The sequence below is a fragment of the Salpingoeca rosetta genome (genome assembly GCF_000188695.1).
Source record: "Salpingoeca rosetta unplaced genomic scaffold supercont1.1, whole genome shotgun sequence".
In the NCBI taxonomy this organism is placed as follows: Eukaryota; class Choanoflagellata; order Craspedida; family Salpingoecidae; genus Salpingoeca; species Salpingoeca rosetta.
Window position 1 is genome coordinate 2,224,685 of NW_004457740.1, and position 19,721 is coordinate 2,244,405.

The 19,721-nt window shown below is 54.9% G+C and overlaps 4 protein-coding genes across 4 annotated transcripts in view; 1 reads left to right on the top strand and 3 right to left on the bottom strand.

Moving 5' to 3' along the window:
• Positions 1 to 194: 194 nt before the first annotated feature.
• On the bottom strand, positions 195 to 5,668 carry PTSG_11595 (AGC/PKC/ETA protein kinase). The gene is made up of 15 exons (XM_004998990.1): positions 5,571 to 5,668; positions 4,797 to 4,967; positions 4,464 to 4,561; positions 4,180 to 4,309; positions 3,775 to 3,910; positions 3,487 to 3,580; positions 3,199 to 3,273; positions 2,823 to 2,948; positions 2,557 to 2,619; positions 2,156 to 2,296; positions 1,905 to 1,980; positions 1,629 to 1,723; positions 1,308 to 1,415; positions 944 to 1,084; positions 195 to 614 (listed from the first exon to the last, which is right to left on the bottom strand). Exons 1-15 carry the CDS (start codon positions 5,575 to 5,577, stop codon positions 471 to 473), a joined length of 1,605 nt encoding a protein of 534 aa, XP_004999047.1. The 5' UTR covers positions 5,578 to 5,668; the 3' UTR covers positions 195 to 470.
• Positions 5,667 to 7,435, bottom strand: PTSG_11596 (uncharacterized protein). Its single transcript, XM_004998991.1, has 2 exons — positions 7,275 to 7,435; positions 5,667 to 6,744 (listed from the first exon to the last, which is right to left on the bottom strand). Exons 1-2 carry the CDS (start codon positions 7,371 to 7,373, stop codon positions 5,875 to 5,877), a joined length of 969 nt encoding a protein of 322 aa, XP_004999048.1. The 5' UTR covers positions 7,374 to 7,435; the 3' UTR covers positions 5,667 to 5,874.
• A 99-nt stretch (positions 7,436 to 7,534) lies between these two features.
• On the top strand, positions 7,535 to 9,837 carry PTSG_00506 (vacuolar ATP synthase proteolipid subunit). Its single transcript, XM_004998992.1, has 4 exons — positions 7,535 to 7,893; positions 8,415 to 8,604; positions 8,812 to 8,926; positions 9,175 to 9,837. Exons 1-4 carry the CDS (start codon positions 7,758 to 7,760, stop codon positions 9,328 to 9,330), a joined length of 597 nt encoding a protein of 198 aa, XP_004999049.1. The 5' UTR covers positions 7,535 to 7,757; the 3' UTR covers positions 9,331 to 9,837.
• The window catches only part of PTSG_00507 (uncharacterized protein), an 11,790-nt gene continuing 1,857 nt past the window's right edge, over positions 9,789 to 19,721 (bottom strand). Inside the window, exons 5-33 of the mRNA XM_004998993.1 lie at positions 19,557 to 19,721; positions 19,221 to 19,298; positions 18,880 to 18,955; positions 18,541 to 18,666; positions 18,070 to 18,184; positions 17,792 to 17,882; positions 17,343 to 17,539; positions 16,501 to 17,065; positions 16,139 to 16,330; positions 15,942 to 15,996; positions 15,617 to 15,718; positions 15,337 to 15,404; positions 15,128 to 15,193; positions 14,878 to 14,949; positions 14,382 to 14,706; positions 13,877 to 14,129; positions 13,604 to 13,674; positions 13,256 to 13,368; positions 12,959 to 13,020; positions 12,686 to 12,737; positions 12,356 to 12,422; positions 12,071 to 12,154; positions 11,772 to 11,871; positions 11,306 to 11,620; positions 11,075 to 11,128; positions 10,681 to 10,776; positions 10,473 to 10,524; positions 10,177 to 10,264; positions 9,789 to 10,034 (exon numbers count right to left, since the gene is read on the bottom strand). The exon at positions 19,557 to 19,721 is cut by the window's right edge and continues 15 nt beyond it. Coding sequence (XP_004999050.1) covers positions 9,890 to 10,034; positions 10,177 to 10,264; positions 10,473 to 10,524; positions 10,681 to 10,776; positions 11,075 to 11,128; positions 11,306 to 11,620; positions 11,772 to 11,871; positions 12,071 to 12,154; positions 12,356 to 12,422; positions 12,686 to 12,737; positions 12,959 to 13,020; positions 13,256 to 13,368; positions 13,604 to 13,674; positions 13,877 to 14,129; positions 14,382 to 14,706; positions 14,878 to 14,949; positions 15,128 to 15,193; positions 15,337 to 15,404; positions 15,617 to 15,718; positions 15,942 to 15,996; positions 16,139 to 16,330; positions 16,501 to 17,065; positions 17,343 to 17,539; positions 17,792 to 17,882; positions 18,070 to 18,184; positions 18,541 to 18,666; positions 18,880 to 18,955; positions 19,221 to 19,298; positions 19,557 to 19,721 — 3,845 coding nt within the window. The 3' untranslated portion in view covers positions 9,789 to 9,889. The remainder of the gene's footprint in view (positions 10,035 to 10,176; positions 10,265 to 10,472; positions 10,525 to 10,680; positions 10,777 to 11,074; positions 11,129 to 11,305; positions 11,621 to 11,771; positions 11,872 to 12,070; positions 12,155 to 12,355; positions 12,423 to 12,685; positions 12,738 to 12,958; positions 13,021 to 13,255; positions 13,369 to 13,603; positions 13,675 to 13,876; positions 14,130 to 14,381; positions 14,707 to 14,877; positions 14,950 to 15,127; positions 15,194 to 15,336; positions 15,405 to 15,616; positions 15,719 to 15,941; positions 15,997 to 16,138; positions 16,331 to 16,500; positions 17,066 to 17,342; positions 17,540 to 17,791; positions 17,883 to 18,069; positions 18,185 to 18,540; positions 18,667 to 18,879; positions 18,956 to 19,220; positions 19,299 to 19,556) is intronic.

Sequence of the window (19,721 nt, forward strand, 5' to 3'; positions counted from 1 at the left end):
GATGCACAAAACCCTCAATTGTCGAGCAGGTGCTGCTCCACGTGTTGGGTGTTGACAAGGGCCGGTGATGGTGGGTCAGTGTGGCTGTGGCGTGCGTGCATGGCACAGCAGCCCCGTCATGTCATGTGATGTGACGACCAGGAATGGGTTGTGGTGGGTGCCGCGCATATGGGGGTGCAAGTGTTATGCAATGCCAGCGGTGGCGATGACGGTTTAATGAATGATGCGAGGGGAAAACACGAAAGCCACAGACCAAACATGCGTGCATGCGTTTGTGGGAGAAGGAAGCATCAGGCAGAGCACCACATGTTACACAACAGCAATCACCGTCATGTCGGCTCATCGGAGCACCAGGAGCGAAGGGAGCACATTCTCAGGCAAGGCGTGGTGGTGGCGTAGTGGTGAATGTGAAGAGGTGGCAGAAAGCATTGGGCGTGGATGGGTACGTGTGTGGACGAGAAGCGTGGGCCTTATTTGTACGTTGGGGCGACGTATGTGAATCCTTCAAACTCGGCCTGGTCAAGCAAGGCGATGCGGTTTGGATCTGCGGGCGTGATGCCCGGCTTCTCGCTCAAGAACTCCGCATCAAAGTTGTCCGTCGCAAGCTGGCTCTTCTGCTCACGAGGAAGCGTGTATGTGTGTGTGTGTGTGTTGTGTGTGTGTGTGTGTGTTGTGTGCGTGTGTGTTGTGTACGTGTGTGTGTTGTGTACGTGTGTGTTTGAGAATGGGTGGGTGAGTGGACAGAGAAAAGAACACACACACACACACACACACACAAACACACACACACACACACACACACAAAATACACAAACACAACGGGCCTACAGGCCGCCTTCGTGGGTCCCCACTCTTTCCCCACTCTTTCCCCACTCTTTCCCCACTCTTTCCCCTCTGTTTCCACTCTGTTTCCCGCACCCACACACTTATGCACTGCACACACCAGCTTTGGTTTGAATGGAGGCTCCATTTCGCGGCGCTCAAGCTTGTCCCAGTCGATGGGGTGGAAGAACGGATGGGCCTTGATGTCCTTCTCTCCCTTGGGGCCGCAGCCAAGCCGGCAGTCACGATCCTTCTCAAGCAGCTGTGCGCACACACACACATATGTAAACACACATGCACACACATGCACGCAGATGAACAGGCATCAAGTCGAATGAGTGCAAGGGAAGACTCTGTGTGTGTGTGTGTGTTGCACGGCTCGCTAAGGTGCCTGTAAGCACAGAGCATGCCGAGGCTGATGAAAATGGCAGAGGAGAACGAGGAGAAACAGAGGATGGTGGTCGTGGTGATGGTGGTGGACGTACGCCACGGATGAGCTGGACGGCCTCCTTGGTCAGCCAGACGGGGAACAGCACTTCGTTGAACTGAATCGACATGAACAGGTCCTCCTCTGTGGCGCCGTCAAACGGCGGCTGCAAGACAACGACAGCAGCGCATGCACACATGCACACAACGACGCGTGAGGTGCCGTAATGACGCGTGAGGTACCATAACGAGGTCAACGGCCACAAACACATACGCACGCGCAGCTGACCATTGCAGCGAACACACACACACACACACACATGAACACTGCGTCTGCAGAGAGCCAAAGTACAACACAAGATACACACACACACAGCTACCTGTCCCGCGAGCATTTCGTAGATGAGGACGCCGAGAGCCCACCAGTCGACAGAGGGGCCATAGGGCTTCTCCTGGATAATCTCAGGCGCAATGTCTGCACAAACACAGGCGCCACAACGCAGCGCAGCGCACGTGCATGAGCAGCGTTGATTGGTGAAAACGGCTCTCCGATTCACACGCAAGCGTACAGACACACAGACACATACACACACACACACACACACTCAGACACACACACACGCACAGACACGCACACACACACACAGGTGACTGACAGTCGGGGGTGCCGCAGAAGGTGGTGGCAAGCTTGTCTCCGACAATGTTCTCCTTGCACATGCCGAAATCGGCCACCTGGCAAGCGACAGCAGCCCAGGTGCAGGGAACGTTGCAGTGTGGGCCGTTAGCCACACAACCAGGCAGCAATAGACCAAAGACGCACAACACAAGCAAAAGGGCATCCACACATGCACAAGGATAGGTGCACGTAAACAAACACACACGCGCACGCGCGCGCGCGAACATGCACCTTAACGTGGCCGTCTGCATCAAGCATGACATTGTCGAGCTTCAAGTCCCTGTACACGATGTTGCGCTTGTGCAGGAAGAGGAGTGCGCAGACAATCTCCGCAGCGTAGAAGCGCCCGCGCGCCTCAGGAAAGCGACGGCACTGCACACATGCACGCACACACACACACAAGCACACGCACATGCACAAACACACACGCACACACGCATCGCATGCATATACACATGAACAATTTGGTTTAGACAGCAGGAGGGCGAGATGAGATTAAGACGAACAAATGTTGAATGGAACGGGCCGAGCCACCACGCTCACAACAGTTCCATGACACGCAGCATGAGACACAGCACATAACACGATGCAGAGTAGCGTGTTCCGTCGATACAAAAACGAGTGCTGCGGACCTGTTGAATGTGGAAGAGGAGATCACCGCCACTGACAAACTCCATGACGTAGAACAAGTTGCTCTGTAAACAATCCAACAAACCCATGGCACGAGCACCAGGCGGTCAGCAGCGACTATGATGGGGGGGGGGGCGCAACGCAAAGGTGTGGGCGCGGCCAACAAGTGTGATGGGTGGCAAGGGCATGAATGGTCAAAGAACAGCATCGCGTGCACGTGTATACACGCACGCACGTACGCACACACGCGCAGACACGCATCACGCACCGCTGTTTGGAAGCAGCAATGCATGCAGGTGAGGAACGGGTGCTGGTGGGAGAGGGAGAGAACACGCTTCTCTGCAATGGCGCACTCCACATCATCATCTTCAACCAGCACGTCCTTCTTCAGCAGCTGGTGCCACAACAGTGACGAGGGGAGGGGAGGGTGTATTCATGCAGGTGTGTGTGAGCATGTACATGTGTGAGCATGTGTGTACTTGTTTGTACATGTGTTTATGTGTGAGCAAGCGCACATGTGTGCATGTGCGCACGTGTAAGAATGAGGGAAGGCAGCACTGTGGTGGCCATCGCGGCGGCCAATGAGGCGTGATGGCCATGCAAGCACGCCAACGTGCGCGCATGCGGGGCAGTTGCGCGTGTACCTTGACTGCAAAGATACCCTTGCTCTTCTTTCCGCGTGCAAGCATGACCTTGCCGAAGCTGCCCTTGCCAAGCACCTGCACGAGCCGGAAACAGCGACAGCGGTCGTCAAGTAATGAAACAAGCACAGAGACAGACAGAAGGAGCGAGACAGCGGTAGAGACAGACAGACAGAGACACAGAGAGACGGAGAGACGGAGAGATAAACAAACCTGGCACACACACACACTCTCTCTCTCACTCCTTCACACACACACACGCGCGCGCGCGCGCAGCACGGCACGGCGCACCTTGAGGAACTCAAAGTCATCTGGGCCGACGGCGTTGCTGCTCTTGAGTTCAGATGTTGGCGCAGACGTGCGCGCTTCGGTGTCTTTGCCCTCGCTGCTCGCAGTCAACACGAAGACAAGATCGCATGAGCACACCACACACAATCCCCACAGAGACCCATAACAACGGAGGGTACAGTTGCTCCAAACAAACAAACAAACAAACAAACAAACAAACAAACAAACAAACAAACAAACAAACAAACAAACACAACAAACAAACAAACACACACACAGTGTGGAACGCACGTGGGCTTGCGCCTGCCGCTGAGCTGCTCGGCGGTGAGGCCAAGCTTCGCGAGCTCCGAGGCAAACTTGCTCTGGTCAAGGCCGCACAGGTTTGGACAGTGCTCAGCACACCGGCGGTGCACGTTCGTCTTGCACGCTGCATGAAGACGAATGGAGACAAGTACGAAGACAAGCGGGAAGGGGATTGGGCGAGTGGCGGTGATGGTGGTTTGACACGGTGAGAGGGTAAAACGGGCATGCTGATGCGAGTGGTGAGTTTGACACAATGAGGTGAGTGGTGCATGTGACGTGGATAGTAAAGTATTCGGAGGAGAGGAGGGGGGTTGCGGACGCAGGTCGATGAGACGTTTAGGACATAGGGGAGGCAGGGAGGGAGGGTTGCAATGGTGGCTTGGCCACACTCACATCCGCACTGGAGGCCTTGGTGGTAGAGCCCCCACAGCAGCGAGCCGCAGTGGTCGCAGAAGGTTGGAGACTTGTACGTCTTGGGCTTGAACCGGTGCGGAATGTTGAGGTTGAAGCGCTGCTGCAATTGCTGCACGTGTTTGTTTGCACGTACCAAGACAGGGGATGGGTGGCGGCGAAGAATACATGCATGAGCCAGTGTGTGTGTGTGTGTGTGTGTGTGTGTGTGTGTGTGTGTGAGGTGAAGGGAGCATGCAACAAACGTAGATGCGCGGAAAGCATACCTCCTTGTTCTGGCGCATGCTCTCCTGCATGTGATCAGCGCCGGGGCACGCAGCGAGCACCTTCTCATGGCAGCGCTTGTGGAGAGTCAGCTTGCAGTCTTCGAAGAGCAGGATAATAACAGGGGCGGGTGGATAGCAGAACGACGGCAAGGGCGGTGAGGATCAAGGTTTGGTGAAGAGGCACAAGGCAAGGGTGATGCAAATTCATGCAATGAGCGAACTGCTGTAAGGCAGGCACTCGCTGACACAGGTGGGTACTCAGGCAGGAGGATTCCAAGGACCAAAATCTGCATGCAGACGTGCGTGAGCAGCGTCACACGTTGCGAAACTCACTCAGGCACTCGTAGCCTTGCTTTCCCAGGCCCCACATGAACTCCTTGCAGTGGGCGCAGAAGGTTGGCTGGCGGAAGAAGCGGGCGCAGAACTTGTGGCCATTCACCTCGTGCACCTTGCGGCGCTTCATGGCGCCGATACGGCGCGGGGCCTGCTTCTTCTCCACAAAGTCTGTGTATGCATGCGTGAGAGTGTAAGTGCGTGCGTATGTAAGTTTGCATGTACGTGTGCGTGCGTGCGTGTGTATGTCGTCCCAGAGGACAGCACCACATAAAAGGAGGTGGGCGGGCGTCAATGGCCATGTGCGTGGATATGGATGGAGGAAAGGGGGGGGGGGGCGTGTCATGGCAGCATGATGTGTGTGTGTGTGTGAGCATGTATGAATATGTCTTTCTGTCCGTCTGTGCATGCGCGCGCGCGCGTGTGTGTGTGTGTGTGCTTGTGCTTGTCTTTGTCCATGTGTGTGTGTGTGTGTGTGTGTGTGTGTGTGTGTGTGTGTGTGTGTGCGTTGAGTGTTGTTGTGTGCGCTGCGTGGACGTTGGTTCTCGGTCATAACCCGAGCCACATCACTCACGCACATACACACGATCCACACAAATCGTCGTCGTTGTTGTTGTTGTTGTTGTTGTTGTTGTTGTTGTGTGTGTGTGTGTGTGTTGTTTTGCTTTCTCCTCTCCCTCTCTGTGTTGCTGTTGTTTTGGCATGTCACGACTACCACTACACACGACCACCACGACCACCACACACGCTCCTTGTCCTTATGCTTCGACTTACCACCCATGGCTGGCTCGTCTGCTGCTCGCTGACGGCTGTTGTTGTGGTGGTCGTTGGCAGCGCAAGGTGAGTGTACTCGCTTGGTGAGCAGGACAACACGGAAAAGTGTCGTTTATTATTCGTGAATATTCGCCGTTCCTCGCCGTCGTCACTGCGACACTGCGACACTGCGAGATGCCACACAACACAACACATGTACACAAACTCTCTCACAACACATGCACACACACAGACACACAAACGCACAACACATGTACACACAAACTTCTCTCACAACACACACACACACACAACACACAGCACGCTATGCTTGCTGTTGTTGCTGTTGCTGTTGTTGCTGGGCGTGCACCTTGTCACGAAATGCGGCGTATGTGTCACAGCCAACGACTGGAGCGACCACTTGCTTCCACTTGGCATGGATGTCGGCCAGCACCTCTGCAGGCAGCGTCTTCTTTGCAGCGCCGCTCTCGCCGCGGTTGATCTTGCCGTGGCGCATCCCGGCGTCCGGCGGCAACCCACAGGCGGCGTTTCGCCGGAGCTTGCTCAGGTGCTCATCAAACTGGGCCTCGTGCGCCTTCATAAACTCAAAGGAGGAGTGCTCCACAACCTTGTCGATGAGGGCGTCGTCTGCATCGGGGATGCCCATAAACGCGGCGACGCGCTGCACAACAGAGCGCAGGTCCTGCTTCATGTCCTCGAAGAAGACCCAGAGAACGTCGTCGCGGCCCACGTGCTGCCACCAGGAGATGAGGTGGTGGAAGTAGCTTGCGTTCTGCATCTCGGACTCTGGCACGCCGCGCGCAAGCCAGAACTCGCGCACAAACTCCTCCAGGCCAACCTCGCCCGGCTCGAAGAACCAGTCCTCAAAGAACTTGTAGAAGGAGAGCGCGACGTCCGCAGGGTCGCGCACAACAACAATGTACTTGCCGCCCTTGGGGCAGTGGTCGTACCAGCAGTGGGTCTTGAAACACCGCGGCTGGGCCACCTGCGGCTCCTCCAGGTCCTGGCCGAGGTCATGTGCAAGCTCGATCCAGGGCACCACGGCGCTAATCTCCTCAAAGTCCATTGATCCTCGTGAGCGCAGTTGGTGACAGATCTGCTGCATCCATGTGGTTCCCGCCTTTGGCGTGGTCACAATGAACACATCCCCTGCGTTGGGCTGGAACCCCAGGCCCTACCGTAGCAAACCAAACCAAACCAAGCCGGCAGAGGTAGTAGTTTAGGTGGTGGTGGTGGTGGTGGTGGTGGTGGTGGTGGTGGTGGTGGTGTGAGATGACAGGCTGGGTTGCGCACTGGGTTGCACACTGGGTTGCACACTGGGTTGCACGCTGGGTTGGTGAGTGGGTTGCCCGCTGTGTTGATGAGTGGGTTGCACGCTGGGTTGCACACTGAGTTGCACGCTGGGTTGCACGCTGGGTTGCACGCTGGGTTGCACGCTGTGTTGATGAGTGGGTTGCACGCTGGGTTCGCGAGTGGGTTGCACGCTGGGTTGCACGCTGGGTTGCACGGCACGCTTCTTCACTCCTGGTTGTTGTGAATTGCTTGCTTCCCACCCACAAACACTCGTGCGCAGCCATCAGCAATAAACCGCCCCCCCCCCCTCCAGCGTACAGAGTTACAGAGTCGCAGCCAGTAGCAATAAACCCGCCCCCCCCCCCCCTCCAGCGTACAGAGTTGCAGAGTCGCAGCCAGTCGCAAACGCACCTTTCGCCTTCCAGCCTCTGTCTCAAACCCGGAGAGCCGCTGCTTCACCCGCTTCACAGCCTCGCTGCTGCCTTGCTCCAGACTCCGCTCCAGTGGCATGCCTGCGTTGTCCTCCGCCGTCTGTCATGCGTTGCAAAAATCGATCGACTTGGAGCAATTTGGCACCTGCAATTTGCAAACCCTCCAGCCAAGCAAGACAAGCCAAAAGACAAACACACACACAACAAAAAGGCAGGCACGTGCCTCCATATTTTGTGGAGGGATAATCAGGGCAAATTTTCAGCTAATCTTCGCCAAGCACACCACTTTTTGGAGAAAGCCGGGGGTGTTCTCGCTGCAGCTGCTGCGTCTCTTGCTTGCCCTCGCTCCGCTCATTCACCCCCCAGATACACGCACAGACACACACGCGTCATCAGCCACAAAGCAGCGCCGCTACCACCACCGCACCTCGTCTTCCCCCATACACACACGCAAACCGACACCATGTCTGGAATTGACTGCTCCAACCCCGACTCCATGGATGTGCGCATCTATGACACCACCGTCGAGGGTATCTACTGCCCAACGTACTCGTCGTTCTTCGGCGTGATGGGCGCCACCGCCGCCATGGCTTTCAGCGGTGAGTCGTGTGGTGTGATGATCTACAGCAGGGACTGCCGTTGTTGTTGTTGATAGTGATGTTGATGATGGAGTGGCGGGCGGGTGATGGTTGATGGTGACACCCACCACGACACCGACGACAACAGCGACAGCGGGAGAAGGGTGTAGTGTACAGCACAGGGGAGGGTTAGAGCAAGAGAGTTGGGGGGGGAGTTTTTGAGTGGAGAATGTGAGAGAAGAGAGAGTGTGTGTGCGTGTGTGTGTGCGTGTGCAGAGGCGGAGAGAGAAGGGAGTGGAACATGTGTATGTGTGAGTTTGCAGCAGCAGTGCAGGCGCCTGTCACACGTTGTGGACAATGTGAACGACATCGGCCACCAACAACTGCATCAGCAACCACAAACAACACCACCAACAACAGCTTTTCACTCCTACATGCACATGTGCATACCCCTTTGATGACAATGTCACCACCGCCTTCCTCACACGTCGTTCTTGCTTCTCTCGGACCCCCACTCTTCCCCACCGCCACACTGATAACAGCTCTCGGTGCCGCGTACGGTACTGCCAAGTCTGGCACCGGTATCGCCGCCATGTCCGTGCTCCGCCCCGAGCTCATCATGAAGTCCATCATCCCCGTTGTCATGGCCGGTATCATTGCCATCTACGGTCTCGTCGTTGCTGTGCTCATCTCCAACGGCATGGGCAGCGCATCCTCCTACTCTCTCTTCAGGTGCGTCAGCTCAACAATCCATTTGCTGGCAACGCCCGTCGTGCTCTGTGTCATGAACCGTTGCTGTACCCCAGCACATACGCACGAACACACACATACCTTGCTCACTTGTGTGACATGACAACTCGCATGCGTAAGTGACTCATGCGTCTCTCCCCCCTCCCTCTCTCTCTCTGTGCTGATTGCCCCTTGCTGTCGTGCGTGTAGTGGTTTCATCGACCTCGGTGCCGGTCTTGCCGTCGGCATCAGTGGTCTTGCTGCTGGTTTCGCAATTGGCATTGTTGGTGACTCTGGCGTCCGTGGTACTGCACAGCAGCCCAGGGTATGTTCCCGCCGCCTGCTGCTGCTGCCGTTGTTGTTGCTGTTGTTGCTGTTGTTGTTGTTGTTGTTGTTGTTGTGTCCAGTGGTGTTCAGTGGCGCTCTTGGTTGCTTGTTTTTGTGGTACTTTTGTCGAGTGAGACGCGATATCACATGCGGTGGTGAACGGCGTTGTCCCTTCCGACCAGCAACATATCACTCGCTTCGCTCGCTCACCCAGTTTCTCCCCATTGCTCCCTGCTCAATCCACAGTTGTTCGTCGGTATGATCCTGATTCTTATCTTCGCTGAGGTCCTTGGTCTCTACGGTCTCATTGTCGCCCTCATCCTCAACACAAACAGCGGCAGCGGCGAGTGCCACGCAGACTGCTTCAACCCTTGCACTGGCAAGCCATGCGACTCGAAGTAAGAAGTCTCCCCAGTCCCCCTATCTCCACCAACAACCAAATACAACCTTTCAAACCAGTCCCTCTCCTCCTCCTCCTCCTCCTCCTCCTCCTCCAGCAATGACGCTTGTTCATCGCCACTGTTTCATACATATACTCGACACTATCCTTTCGCCTTTCCCTCTTCCACCTCCTGCTCCTCCCTTTTTTCGTTTTGCCCTCCTGGCATCTCATCGAACCCTAGAGACAAACAACCGCTTTGTCGTTTCTTGTCTTGTTCTTGTCTTTGTCTGCCTGCAACACACGTGTGTGCCTCTGTGGCAGTAGTGCAAGCGTGTGCGTTTGTCTCAGCCCCACAATGCGCCCATTTCGTGTGCTTTGCTTTTTCTGTCTCGTCGTGTGTTTTTCCTTCTCCGAGGTTGTGATGCTGTTTACACCCTTCTCTGATTGAAGTGACGACCCAAGGTGTCTGCCAAATGCGGCCAGCACTCACGGGCAGTCTACAATAAATCAACCACTCAAACACAAGTTAAACAGAGAGCGAGAGAGTGTGTGTGCGGTGGGGGATGGGGGTGTTGTGGCCTAGGAGTACGGCTGCAACGGCAGCTGTTGTTGCTCCTGTTGCTGCTGTTCTTGCTGTTCTTGCTGCCGTGCTTGGCGCTGCTGCTGTCGCTGCTGGTGTTCCTGAACGACATCCAGCCACAGCTTCTCAAGCGCCGCCGCGTCGCTGGGTGCAGTGGTGTAGTGGTGCAGCAACAACAAAAAACGTGAGTTGGTGAAGTGCAAAGCACGTGAGCTCACACACACACACACACACACACACACACACACACACACAGAGAGCAGGTGCAAGCACACATCAAACATACTTGCACAACTGAAGAACACTGGCCAACACGTCCGCATCCTCTGACGCGAGCAGATGCACATCCCGGTCAGGCAGCCTCATGTTGCCGTCTGTACATGTGTGTGTGTGTGCGTGTGCGTGTGCGTGTGTGTGTGTGTGTGTGTGTGTGTGAGTGTGTGTGTGTGTGTGTGTGTGTGTGTGTGTGTGTGTGTGTAGTGTGTGTGTGTGTGTGTGTGTGTGTGTGTGTGTGTGTGTGTGTGTGTGTGTGTGTGTCGCGCACTCACGGCTCTGAATCAGGCACTCAGAACCAACGCTTACCATTGCCGTGCAAGTTGGCATGATACACAAGGAACCACCCCGTGGTGGGAAGCTAGCACAGTGTTGAAGTGCCCAGGTGGTGAGCAAGACAAGCGTGAGTTCAGCATATCGGCTGTGACCTCTCGTGACAGCACACATGCAAACACACGCACACACACGCATACACTCACACGCACACACACGCGCACACACGCACATACACACACACCTGCATGATCGCGCAGCCTGAGGAGTGGACGAATTGTGTCTTGCGATAGGGAGGATTCAGGCGGGGTGACTCGCTCGCTTCCCGCTCATCAGGCGTCTGTCACCCAACCAGAGAGAGAGAGAGAGAGAGAGAGAGAGAGAGAGAGAGACAGACAGAGACAGAGACAGACAGACAGACAGACAGACAAGAGGCAGACGCAGAGACACAGAGAATGTGAGCGCCCGCGTGTGAGTGTACGTGAGTGTGTGCATGTGAGTGTGATTGTGCAACTGGCACCGCGAGCTTGCACAGACTGGCCAGGCTTCGCCCTGCTGCTGCTGCTGCTGCTGCTGCTGCTGCTGCCAGCAGAGACGTCTCGCAAGAGCACACTACCCGGCAACACAGGCTTGCCGACCTCTTCCGCAGTGTTCATGTCCAGCAAGAATCCAAGCGACCGCACAACACGCGTCTGTACCCCCAAATGCATCAAGACATGCAAGCCGGTGTGAGGGGCATGGGACAGCATGGAGATTGCAAACAACCTGCTGCACGTCAAACAACCACAATCACACACAGGCAACTTACACCGCAGACACCACACCGCATGGCACATGCAGCCCACAAGTTTGGCTCTGCCATGACGCACAAGGAAGAGAACTCGCAGCTCAGCGGCATCTGTGCCTGGCGTGTGTAGTCTGCTCAGCGATGAGGACGAAGATGAGCGTGGGTGTGCCGTGGCTGTGGCTGTGGCTGACGCTGTCTCCAGGTCCGTTGCAACCATGCCCGCTGGCGTTGGCGTCGCTTCTGCCACTGCGGCAGTCGCAGTGGTCGCTGCCGGCGTCCATGCGAGCTCCAGACAACGCGGGACACGAAACGGATTCTTGTTGCACCGCTCGTGGGAGAGCTGGTCCACGCCCATCTTGTACAGCGCATACGCTTTACCCATCCCAGGATGCAAGGGCTGCCGTCACACCAACAATGGCAGGTGAGACGCTCGGCATGAACACGCATGAAAGAGCACCAACGCACACACCATCAGCACGCTCACTTCCGGTTGAGCGGACACCACAAGCAAAAACAAACAAAGCAAACACGCACACACACGCACACACCAGTCCAGCACGACAAATCTTGATGAATTCCGAGACAAAGGCGCCCGTGGCAACAAACCACTGCACTTCCATATGAAACGCGCGAGATGGGTGATAGCACCTGCGAGAACACATGCAGTTGGCGCACGGATGGCGTAAGATCAAACCGACCACAATGAGTGTGTTGTGTGTTGACCCCAGTGCATCACACATTCACACACGCACACACGCACGCACGCACGCACGCACGCGTCCACGCACACACACACACACACACACACACACACATCGCACACCGACACATCACGCATATCACTCACCGGTCGTAGTAGAGAACCGCCCACTCACGACGGCTCGTCTCATCTGTGGTCATGTTAAGCCACGTGGCATTCGACAGGATTTGACTAAAACGCCAACAGCCGAGAGAGCGCACGCAAAATGCCCGAGTACATACATGTATGTATATAAACGAATGAGTGGAAAAACAAGCAACAAACTAGCAGCAGTAACACACCCTTCCCTCTCCTCACAAAACAACTTCAGCAAGCAAGTCTGTGTTGTGCGAGGGCAGCTTGAAAGAAGACACTGCCAAGCAACTGGCCAACCTGTTGTGCATCTCCTGCTCGTCCTTCAACAGCTCGACGTCGACCAAGTCGGTGATGCGCAGGTCCGCTGTGCGGGTGCACATGCACAGGGGTGTGGCAATACGGCAGGATGAGCAGTTGATGCACACGCGCCAGCACCTTGCATCAAACACAAACAAAAACAAACAAACAAACAAACAAACAAACAAACAAACAAACAAACAAACAAACAAACAAACAAACAAACAAATAAACAAACAAACAAACAAACAAACAAACAAACAATATGACAAACAAACAAACAATATGACAAACAATATGACAAACAATGCAATCACATTGTGGCCGCACATGGTGTGTGCTCCGCGTCACCGGTGACAGAATCCACGGATGGAACGTCCGTCTGTTGCATTCAAACAGCAACACAAACAGTGGCCAGGCACACACACACACACACACACACACACACACACACACACACAAGCGTGTTCAAGGTGGTACGTTGGAGTGGGCTGCACCTGAGCATGAAGGAATGGTACCACCAGGGCAAGTGTAGTGATGCTGTGCCGGTGCCGAGTGTGAGTGCTGAGCACGCCATGGTCATGTGCAGGACACCAAGCAGACCTTGTAGCGCTTGAGAGTGAAATTCAGCTTCCGAAACAGCAGCTGGGGATTGGCGGAAACGTCTGGTGCGCGCGCGTTGCACACAACACACACACACACACACACACACACACACACACACACACACACACACACACACACACACACACACACACACACACACAACACACACACACACAGCATCAGTCAACGTGTGACAATGAAGCAACCGCTCAAGCACGGCGCAGGCAGAGAACATCGTTGAGAGCATGTCAATCTTGCACAGAGCTACAGAGCCGCAGAGCGTGAGCAGCTTACGAAGTGGCGTAAAGGCGTATCGTGCGCGCCAGAACTGACACGTGTTGATGTCTGCCTGGGTGGGTGGCTTCAAGATGGAAAGCGGTTGCTGCAGCAGCTTCAGCAGCGCGTACCTTCATAGACACAATAACAATAACGGCAAGAGAACAGAGCACCACAGCATACGGCAAACATGTTGTGAGGTCCTGCCGGGTGAAAACACCACAGAGAATAATGCACCCCCCCCCCCCCCCCCCCCCCCAAAAAAAAAACCACTGTCTATGTGTGTATCGTGTGCATATCTACATCAGTCTGGATGGCCATATGAATGTGTGCATGGTACGTGTGCATGTGTGCGTATGTGCGTACCAAGCACTGCCGCGCAAGGACCGTTGGATGACGGACGCTGGCCGCGAGATGTGGGTCCTCACCGTGTACACCTGAACGGATGAATGGAGGAAACAGGGGCGTGAGCGTGTGTGGGATGACACGAGCGGGCCTGTTCATTGTTGTTCAAGCAAAATCACAACGACAACTTTTTCAAATGTGCATACAAATCCACACAATCCCAAGCAAGCGCAAGCGCAAACACACACACACACACGCGCAAAAAAAGAAGACGCAAACATTAACTACACGCACTTGTTGGCGTCGGAATGGAATGATTCCAAATACGTATGGGGTATCGGGCAACCTGGCCAACTCAGACACGTGCTCTTGGCGGGAAGGGTACACGTGCACAGTGCCGCGCTTGCGGGTGATGTTGAAGTGGCTGTTGAACAGCCGCATCGTCATGAGACGCTCCTCAGGCTCTTCCTCCACTGCTGCCTCTTTCTCGTCTTCAGATTTCTTCTTTGCTGCATCCGCCTGCGCACTGCCGCTGTTGGTCTTTGGCCTGCTCATCCACGCACAAAGCATACACAATGCACATGTGAGATGCGTAACACGACTGTGTGTGTGCGTGCGAGCGTGCGTGTGTGCGTGTGCTGTGAAGCATACGACATGCTCATTTTCTCCATGCACTTGAAAACGCGTGAATCAGACAACTGCTCCCAGCTGCACGCTTACAACCACACGAACACGCACGTACGCACACGGAAACACACGTTTACAAACACACGCATCACGCATGTACGAGACCACGTACTCCTTCTTCTTTGAGCGGAATGTGTTTTGGATGAAGCGAGACATCCAGAACATGCGAGGACGCGTGGCTTTGGCCTGTTGTTCCTGTTCCTCCTTCTCCTCAAGTTGTTCCTGATCGTCATTCCCATTTCCATTGCTGCTTCCATTTCCCTCCCGTTTACCATTGCTGCTGCTGTTGCTGCTGTCCTCTGCCTGTGCGCTTGCAGTCTTTGCCTTCATGCTCATGGAAAACAGGCCGAGCTCACGGATCTTCAGCAAATCATCCTCAAGGTACTGCGCACCAAGCATCAGCAGCAGCCCAAACACAAGCATCACAGGCTCTTGCTCTGCAGTATGGAGACACGACCGCACAGATCAGCGCATCAGTCGAGGTAATGAGGCGGTTGCTTGGGGCGAGGGACAGCTGAACATATGTGTGTGTATGTGTGTGTGTGCGTGCGGAGGAGGGGTCGACTGCATTGAAACACATTCACAGCGGCCATTGCATGACAGCTCACCTTCAAGGCCGGACTCTGCATCTCGGAAGCAGAAGTTGTAATTTGAAAACTCCACCCAGCCAGTTGAGCACTCTGTAACAGCAGTAAACACACACACACAACACAACACACACACACACACACAACACACACAATGGCGGTGAATGGATACCAACACATGTTGGAGCCGGCGGCATGAAAGCAATAACATGTGTCGGGCGATACTGGGGGCGGTGCGACGACACAGATCGTCAACAAGCCGACATTGTACCAGATGGTGCGAATGAGGTGGAGAGTGGCAAGCACGCGGGTGTCACGAGACTTTTCCATAATGGGCCTGACGAGCAACGAACACACATGACAACCACGAGATGGTGAACACCACACAGGGTGAGGGGAACCCAAGGATAGAATGAGAGCTTGCATGTGTCTCTGTGCGTGTGTATGCAGTGGAAATTATGGCAATGTGCGCTGGCTGACCGTAAGGGGTGAGTGTGTCGTGGTGAACGGGCGCAAACGCGTGCTGCCATCGCCGTAACATCTCAATTCTGCGCAATAACAGTTGAAACATGGCCAGGTCAGAAAGAGTAATAGAGTTTTGTTGTTCAGCCACAACTGTGTACTACTTGTTTGTTTGTGCGTGTATGTGTGTGTGTGTGCGCGCGCGAATGCGCATGTGTGTACGTGTGTGCCGCAACAGCCAGCAGCAGTGACATTGGAGCACGTGCACAAACAAAATCAGGCAACGAACGAAACGCACGATGGCTTTTGTCGAAAGCGCTCCGCAAACGGCATGAGCACGCGCGGCTGACGAAGAGAATGTGGTGTCGGGTCCTGCAGGGCGCGCAGGCGACGCGTCAACCTGGCACATGTGGAACGATGAATCAAACAAACGTACGCATGAGCACATGAGCACAATTGTACAACAACCACATTTCAAACGTAACCGGTGTACCGCACGCACACAACCAGCACGCACACACTCACACACTCTCTCTCATTCACACACACACACTCTCTCTCTCATTCACACACACACGCACACTCGTTCATTCACACACTCTGTCTCTCTCACGCACACGTACCATGTTGCACGAGAGGGCAGGAACGCATCAAACTTGGCCTGGCGCTTTGCATGTTCTGCAGAGACAAAGTTAAGCACACGCACGGGTCCGTAAGCGTCAAGAGTGGCCACGCACACGCACGCACGTATTCGCAAGTACACGCACACAAGCATTCACATGTACACACGACGCACACGAGCAAATAAAGTTGTGCCCACCTTTTCGCTTTTGCGTTGGCGAGCAAGGCAGGCTGCGGAGAATGCGGTCTGGGATGGCTGCGCGAACGCGAATGTGTTTCTGCTCGCGGTGCCAGCGGTACACACGGATGATGCGCCCGTACGGGTCCAGCTGATCCTGCAGCGTCGTGCGCTGGCCCCACCCGATTCGTGGCGGGCAGCTGTGGCGCCGAGCTGTCATGGCAGTGGTGGATAGAGCGACGGGAGGGAGGGAGGAGGAGGAGGAGGGTGTGGTAGCGGCGGTTATTGAACGTAGATTCAGGCGACAGGGGGAAAACAACGATTCAATTTGCAACAAACTCAAGCAACACACAATGCACACAATGCACGATGCGTGCTGCGACCTGGAAGCTGCTCGCCACGCTCTCTGCGAAACACAAACAGCGATTTGCCCGGATAAAGAGTGTCGGGAAAGTCGGGTGGACGAGGGTGCCGCACATCCGCAACGTCAACAGGTTCGCGCGGCGGCAGAAACACCGTGGGCTCCTGCGGTGGTGCACACTCGGGCGAGATGGGGTCGTAGCGGAGCCAGCACTCGTCATCGTACTTCTCCAGCTCATCCAGCGTTGGCGTTCGTGCCGCTGGCAGCGCCTGTTGCTGTTGCTGTTGCTGCTGATGGTGGTGGCGGTGGCGGTGGTGGTGATAGTTGTCGTCTTGATGATGGTGATGATGACGATGATGATTTTGATGCTGGTCACTGGCGTCGTCATCATCAATGGCGTTGCCGTTGACCGACGCGTGGTCAAGGCTCCAATCTGCGTGCTCCAGGTGCTCGTCCAAGGCTGGTAGCGATGGCAGCGGTGGTGAGAAGTTCCGTTGTGACCCAGATGGAGGCTGTGATGGCGATGCATTCACGCCACGAAACGGATCCGCAAGGTCACCAACGTCCATTCCATGCACATCCTCCGCCTGGTGGACGCGCGCGTGAATGAGTGGGTGAGCGAGTGGGTGAGCGGGTGAGTGGGTAAATGAGTGAATGAGTAAATGTGTGTTTTGTGTTTTGTGTTTTGTGTTTTTTGTTTGTGTGTGTGTGTGCTTGTGTTTGTGTTTGTGTTTGTGCTTGTGTTTGTGTGTTTGTTGCAGGAGTGTAGTGCATGTGCAAGTGGGTGCGTGTTTGAGTTAACAGCGAATGGCCGCTTCAAGTTGCGTTTCACTGAATCCGTGAAGGCAGCGCATGAGCACAGACCTGCATGGGCGGGAGGTGAAAGGAGTCTGCGTTTGGAGACGTGCGGGCAACGTGCAGAAAGCGGGGGAAGATTGCTTCGTCCATGTGCAGCGTCTGTGGACCTGCTTCATGCAGTGTCTTCGTTGTTGGCGAATACAGGCAGTGGTGGATCCATTCGGGCTGCTCGTACTGGAAGGTGGCGTCGCCAACTTGCGTGCCTGCAGGCAAGCAACAGTGCACCAGAACACATACAACAATCGAAGGTTGAGAAGAAGGTGTCGGACAAGTACGCAGCGGCCATCAAGACGTCGCTGTGCTACCGACTCAAAATATTGGAAGTTGGCAGCGATGGCATCTGCACATCGCCACAGCAATCAAAACAAACCAAAAAAAGACTCAGCTGTACAATCAAGCAAACACACACCACACGCGTGTGTTCACGTGTGTGACAGGTTGTGGTTGATTGTTACATTGCGGAGAGGACGTGGATGTGCTGTCGTCGTTCTCCTTATCGTAATAGATGAGCGGTGTGTTGAGACACAACGGTGCCGACATGCATATCTGACAGTGGTGGTGGCCACGGTGCAGTTCAATGCCATGGTGAACGACATGAAGCACGATTCAGAATATCACGAAGACAGGAGCTACACACACACACACACAACAAAACAGAAACACACTAATTCTAACAAACGAAACAGCATCAATACACGCACATCACACATACACCAGAACCACCACGACGAACCCAATCAATGCCGACGCCTTCGTCCTGCACGTGCTCTTCAACAATCTTGTACAGCGCTCGCGTTGTCTTCACAACACCGGTTCCCGCCGTCACCACCATCAGCGACAGGCCCGTCCTGAAAGAGAGGACCACAGCACCGAACACAGGCCGTTAAGACACGAACCCAAGCACTCGATGTGTGAGGAAGTGCTCGTTCCACGACATACAACAGTGGGCACAAGGCTCACGCTCCAGTGTATTCTCACCACCGCCAGCCCCAACAATAACAACAATAACAACAACAACAACAACAACAACAACAACAACAACAACAACAACAACAACAACAACAACAACAACAACATCATCATCATCATTATCCATGTCAAAGCACGCCCCTCCCCCCCCCCCCTTTCGCCTACTGAGCACGCGCCATCTGCCGCCACCGCCACACAACACGATGACCACCGCCACCACCACCAACAGCAGCACCTGTCGAATCTTCGGTCGATGAAATGCTCCTCGTACGATTTGAGCACAAGATGCAGCGCCTCAAACGTGTTCGCTTCGCCGCTCCGGCACACAACCTGCCGCCCAACGCGCGGGTCACAGCGGTCCCTGCAGCACCGATGGCGGGGAGTGGTGCCGTTGTCTTGGTGGTCAGTAGGTTGGTGATTGTGGTGTATGTGTGTGTGCATACGTTTGTGTGTGGTTGTGTCTCCGCGTGCATGTGTGTATCCTTCTGTGCACATGTTCACATGGTCGTGGATGTGGTGTGTGCTTGTGCTGGTAGCAGCGCTTCAGATGCCGATACAAGGGCGACCAACTCACGGATCGACGCCGATGCGTTGAAGGAACATGGTCGCGTCGTGCTTGATCGTCATCAGCACAGATGTCTGCAGTTGTGCTGAGAACAGCCAACAACACACCGGGCATGCATGAAACAAAGACACCCACGCAAGCCACCACGTGACAGTCGTGAATACCACTGTTCAACGACCATCTTCACCCAACAATCACGCGCACAAATCCCAGCCACATGTGCGTGTGTGTGTGTGTTGTGTTTGCAGCGTAACACAACCACCACGACCGACACTGACACCAGCAACGCCAACACCATCACCACCATCAACACCACTCCACCAGTGCACAGCATGCGTGTGCATTCACACCTCGAAAGACGAGTTCTTGGCAGACGACCTGGAAGAAATCACGATACCAGCGGCCGTCGGATGCCTGCTGGTACGCATCTGCAGATAATGATGACGATTGCGGCGGTGGCGGTGCAGTGGTGACGTGTCAGTGATGGAGGTGTGCTCATCAAAACGAGGCTTCAATGCACGCACACGTACAAAAGCACACATGTATTCACACATGTACGCTGACACTCACACTCACACACGCACCCGCACATTCACACGCATACACACGCGCATACACACGCGCATACACACGCGCATACACACGCGCGCGTGCGTTTGCACGCGCTCCTCCTGCGCTGATCTAACCTTGCTCGTCCTGTGGAATGTCGTCACGTGTGTGTATGTCCGGATACCAGATGCGAGTGGCGAGGAGGATAGTGACGAGGTGGCATACATCACCCTGCGCCCAGCGCGCAAACAGCTCCTCAAGGAAGCTGATGCACGCCTCAAAGTACGTGTTGCCGTCAGAGT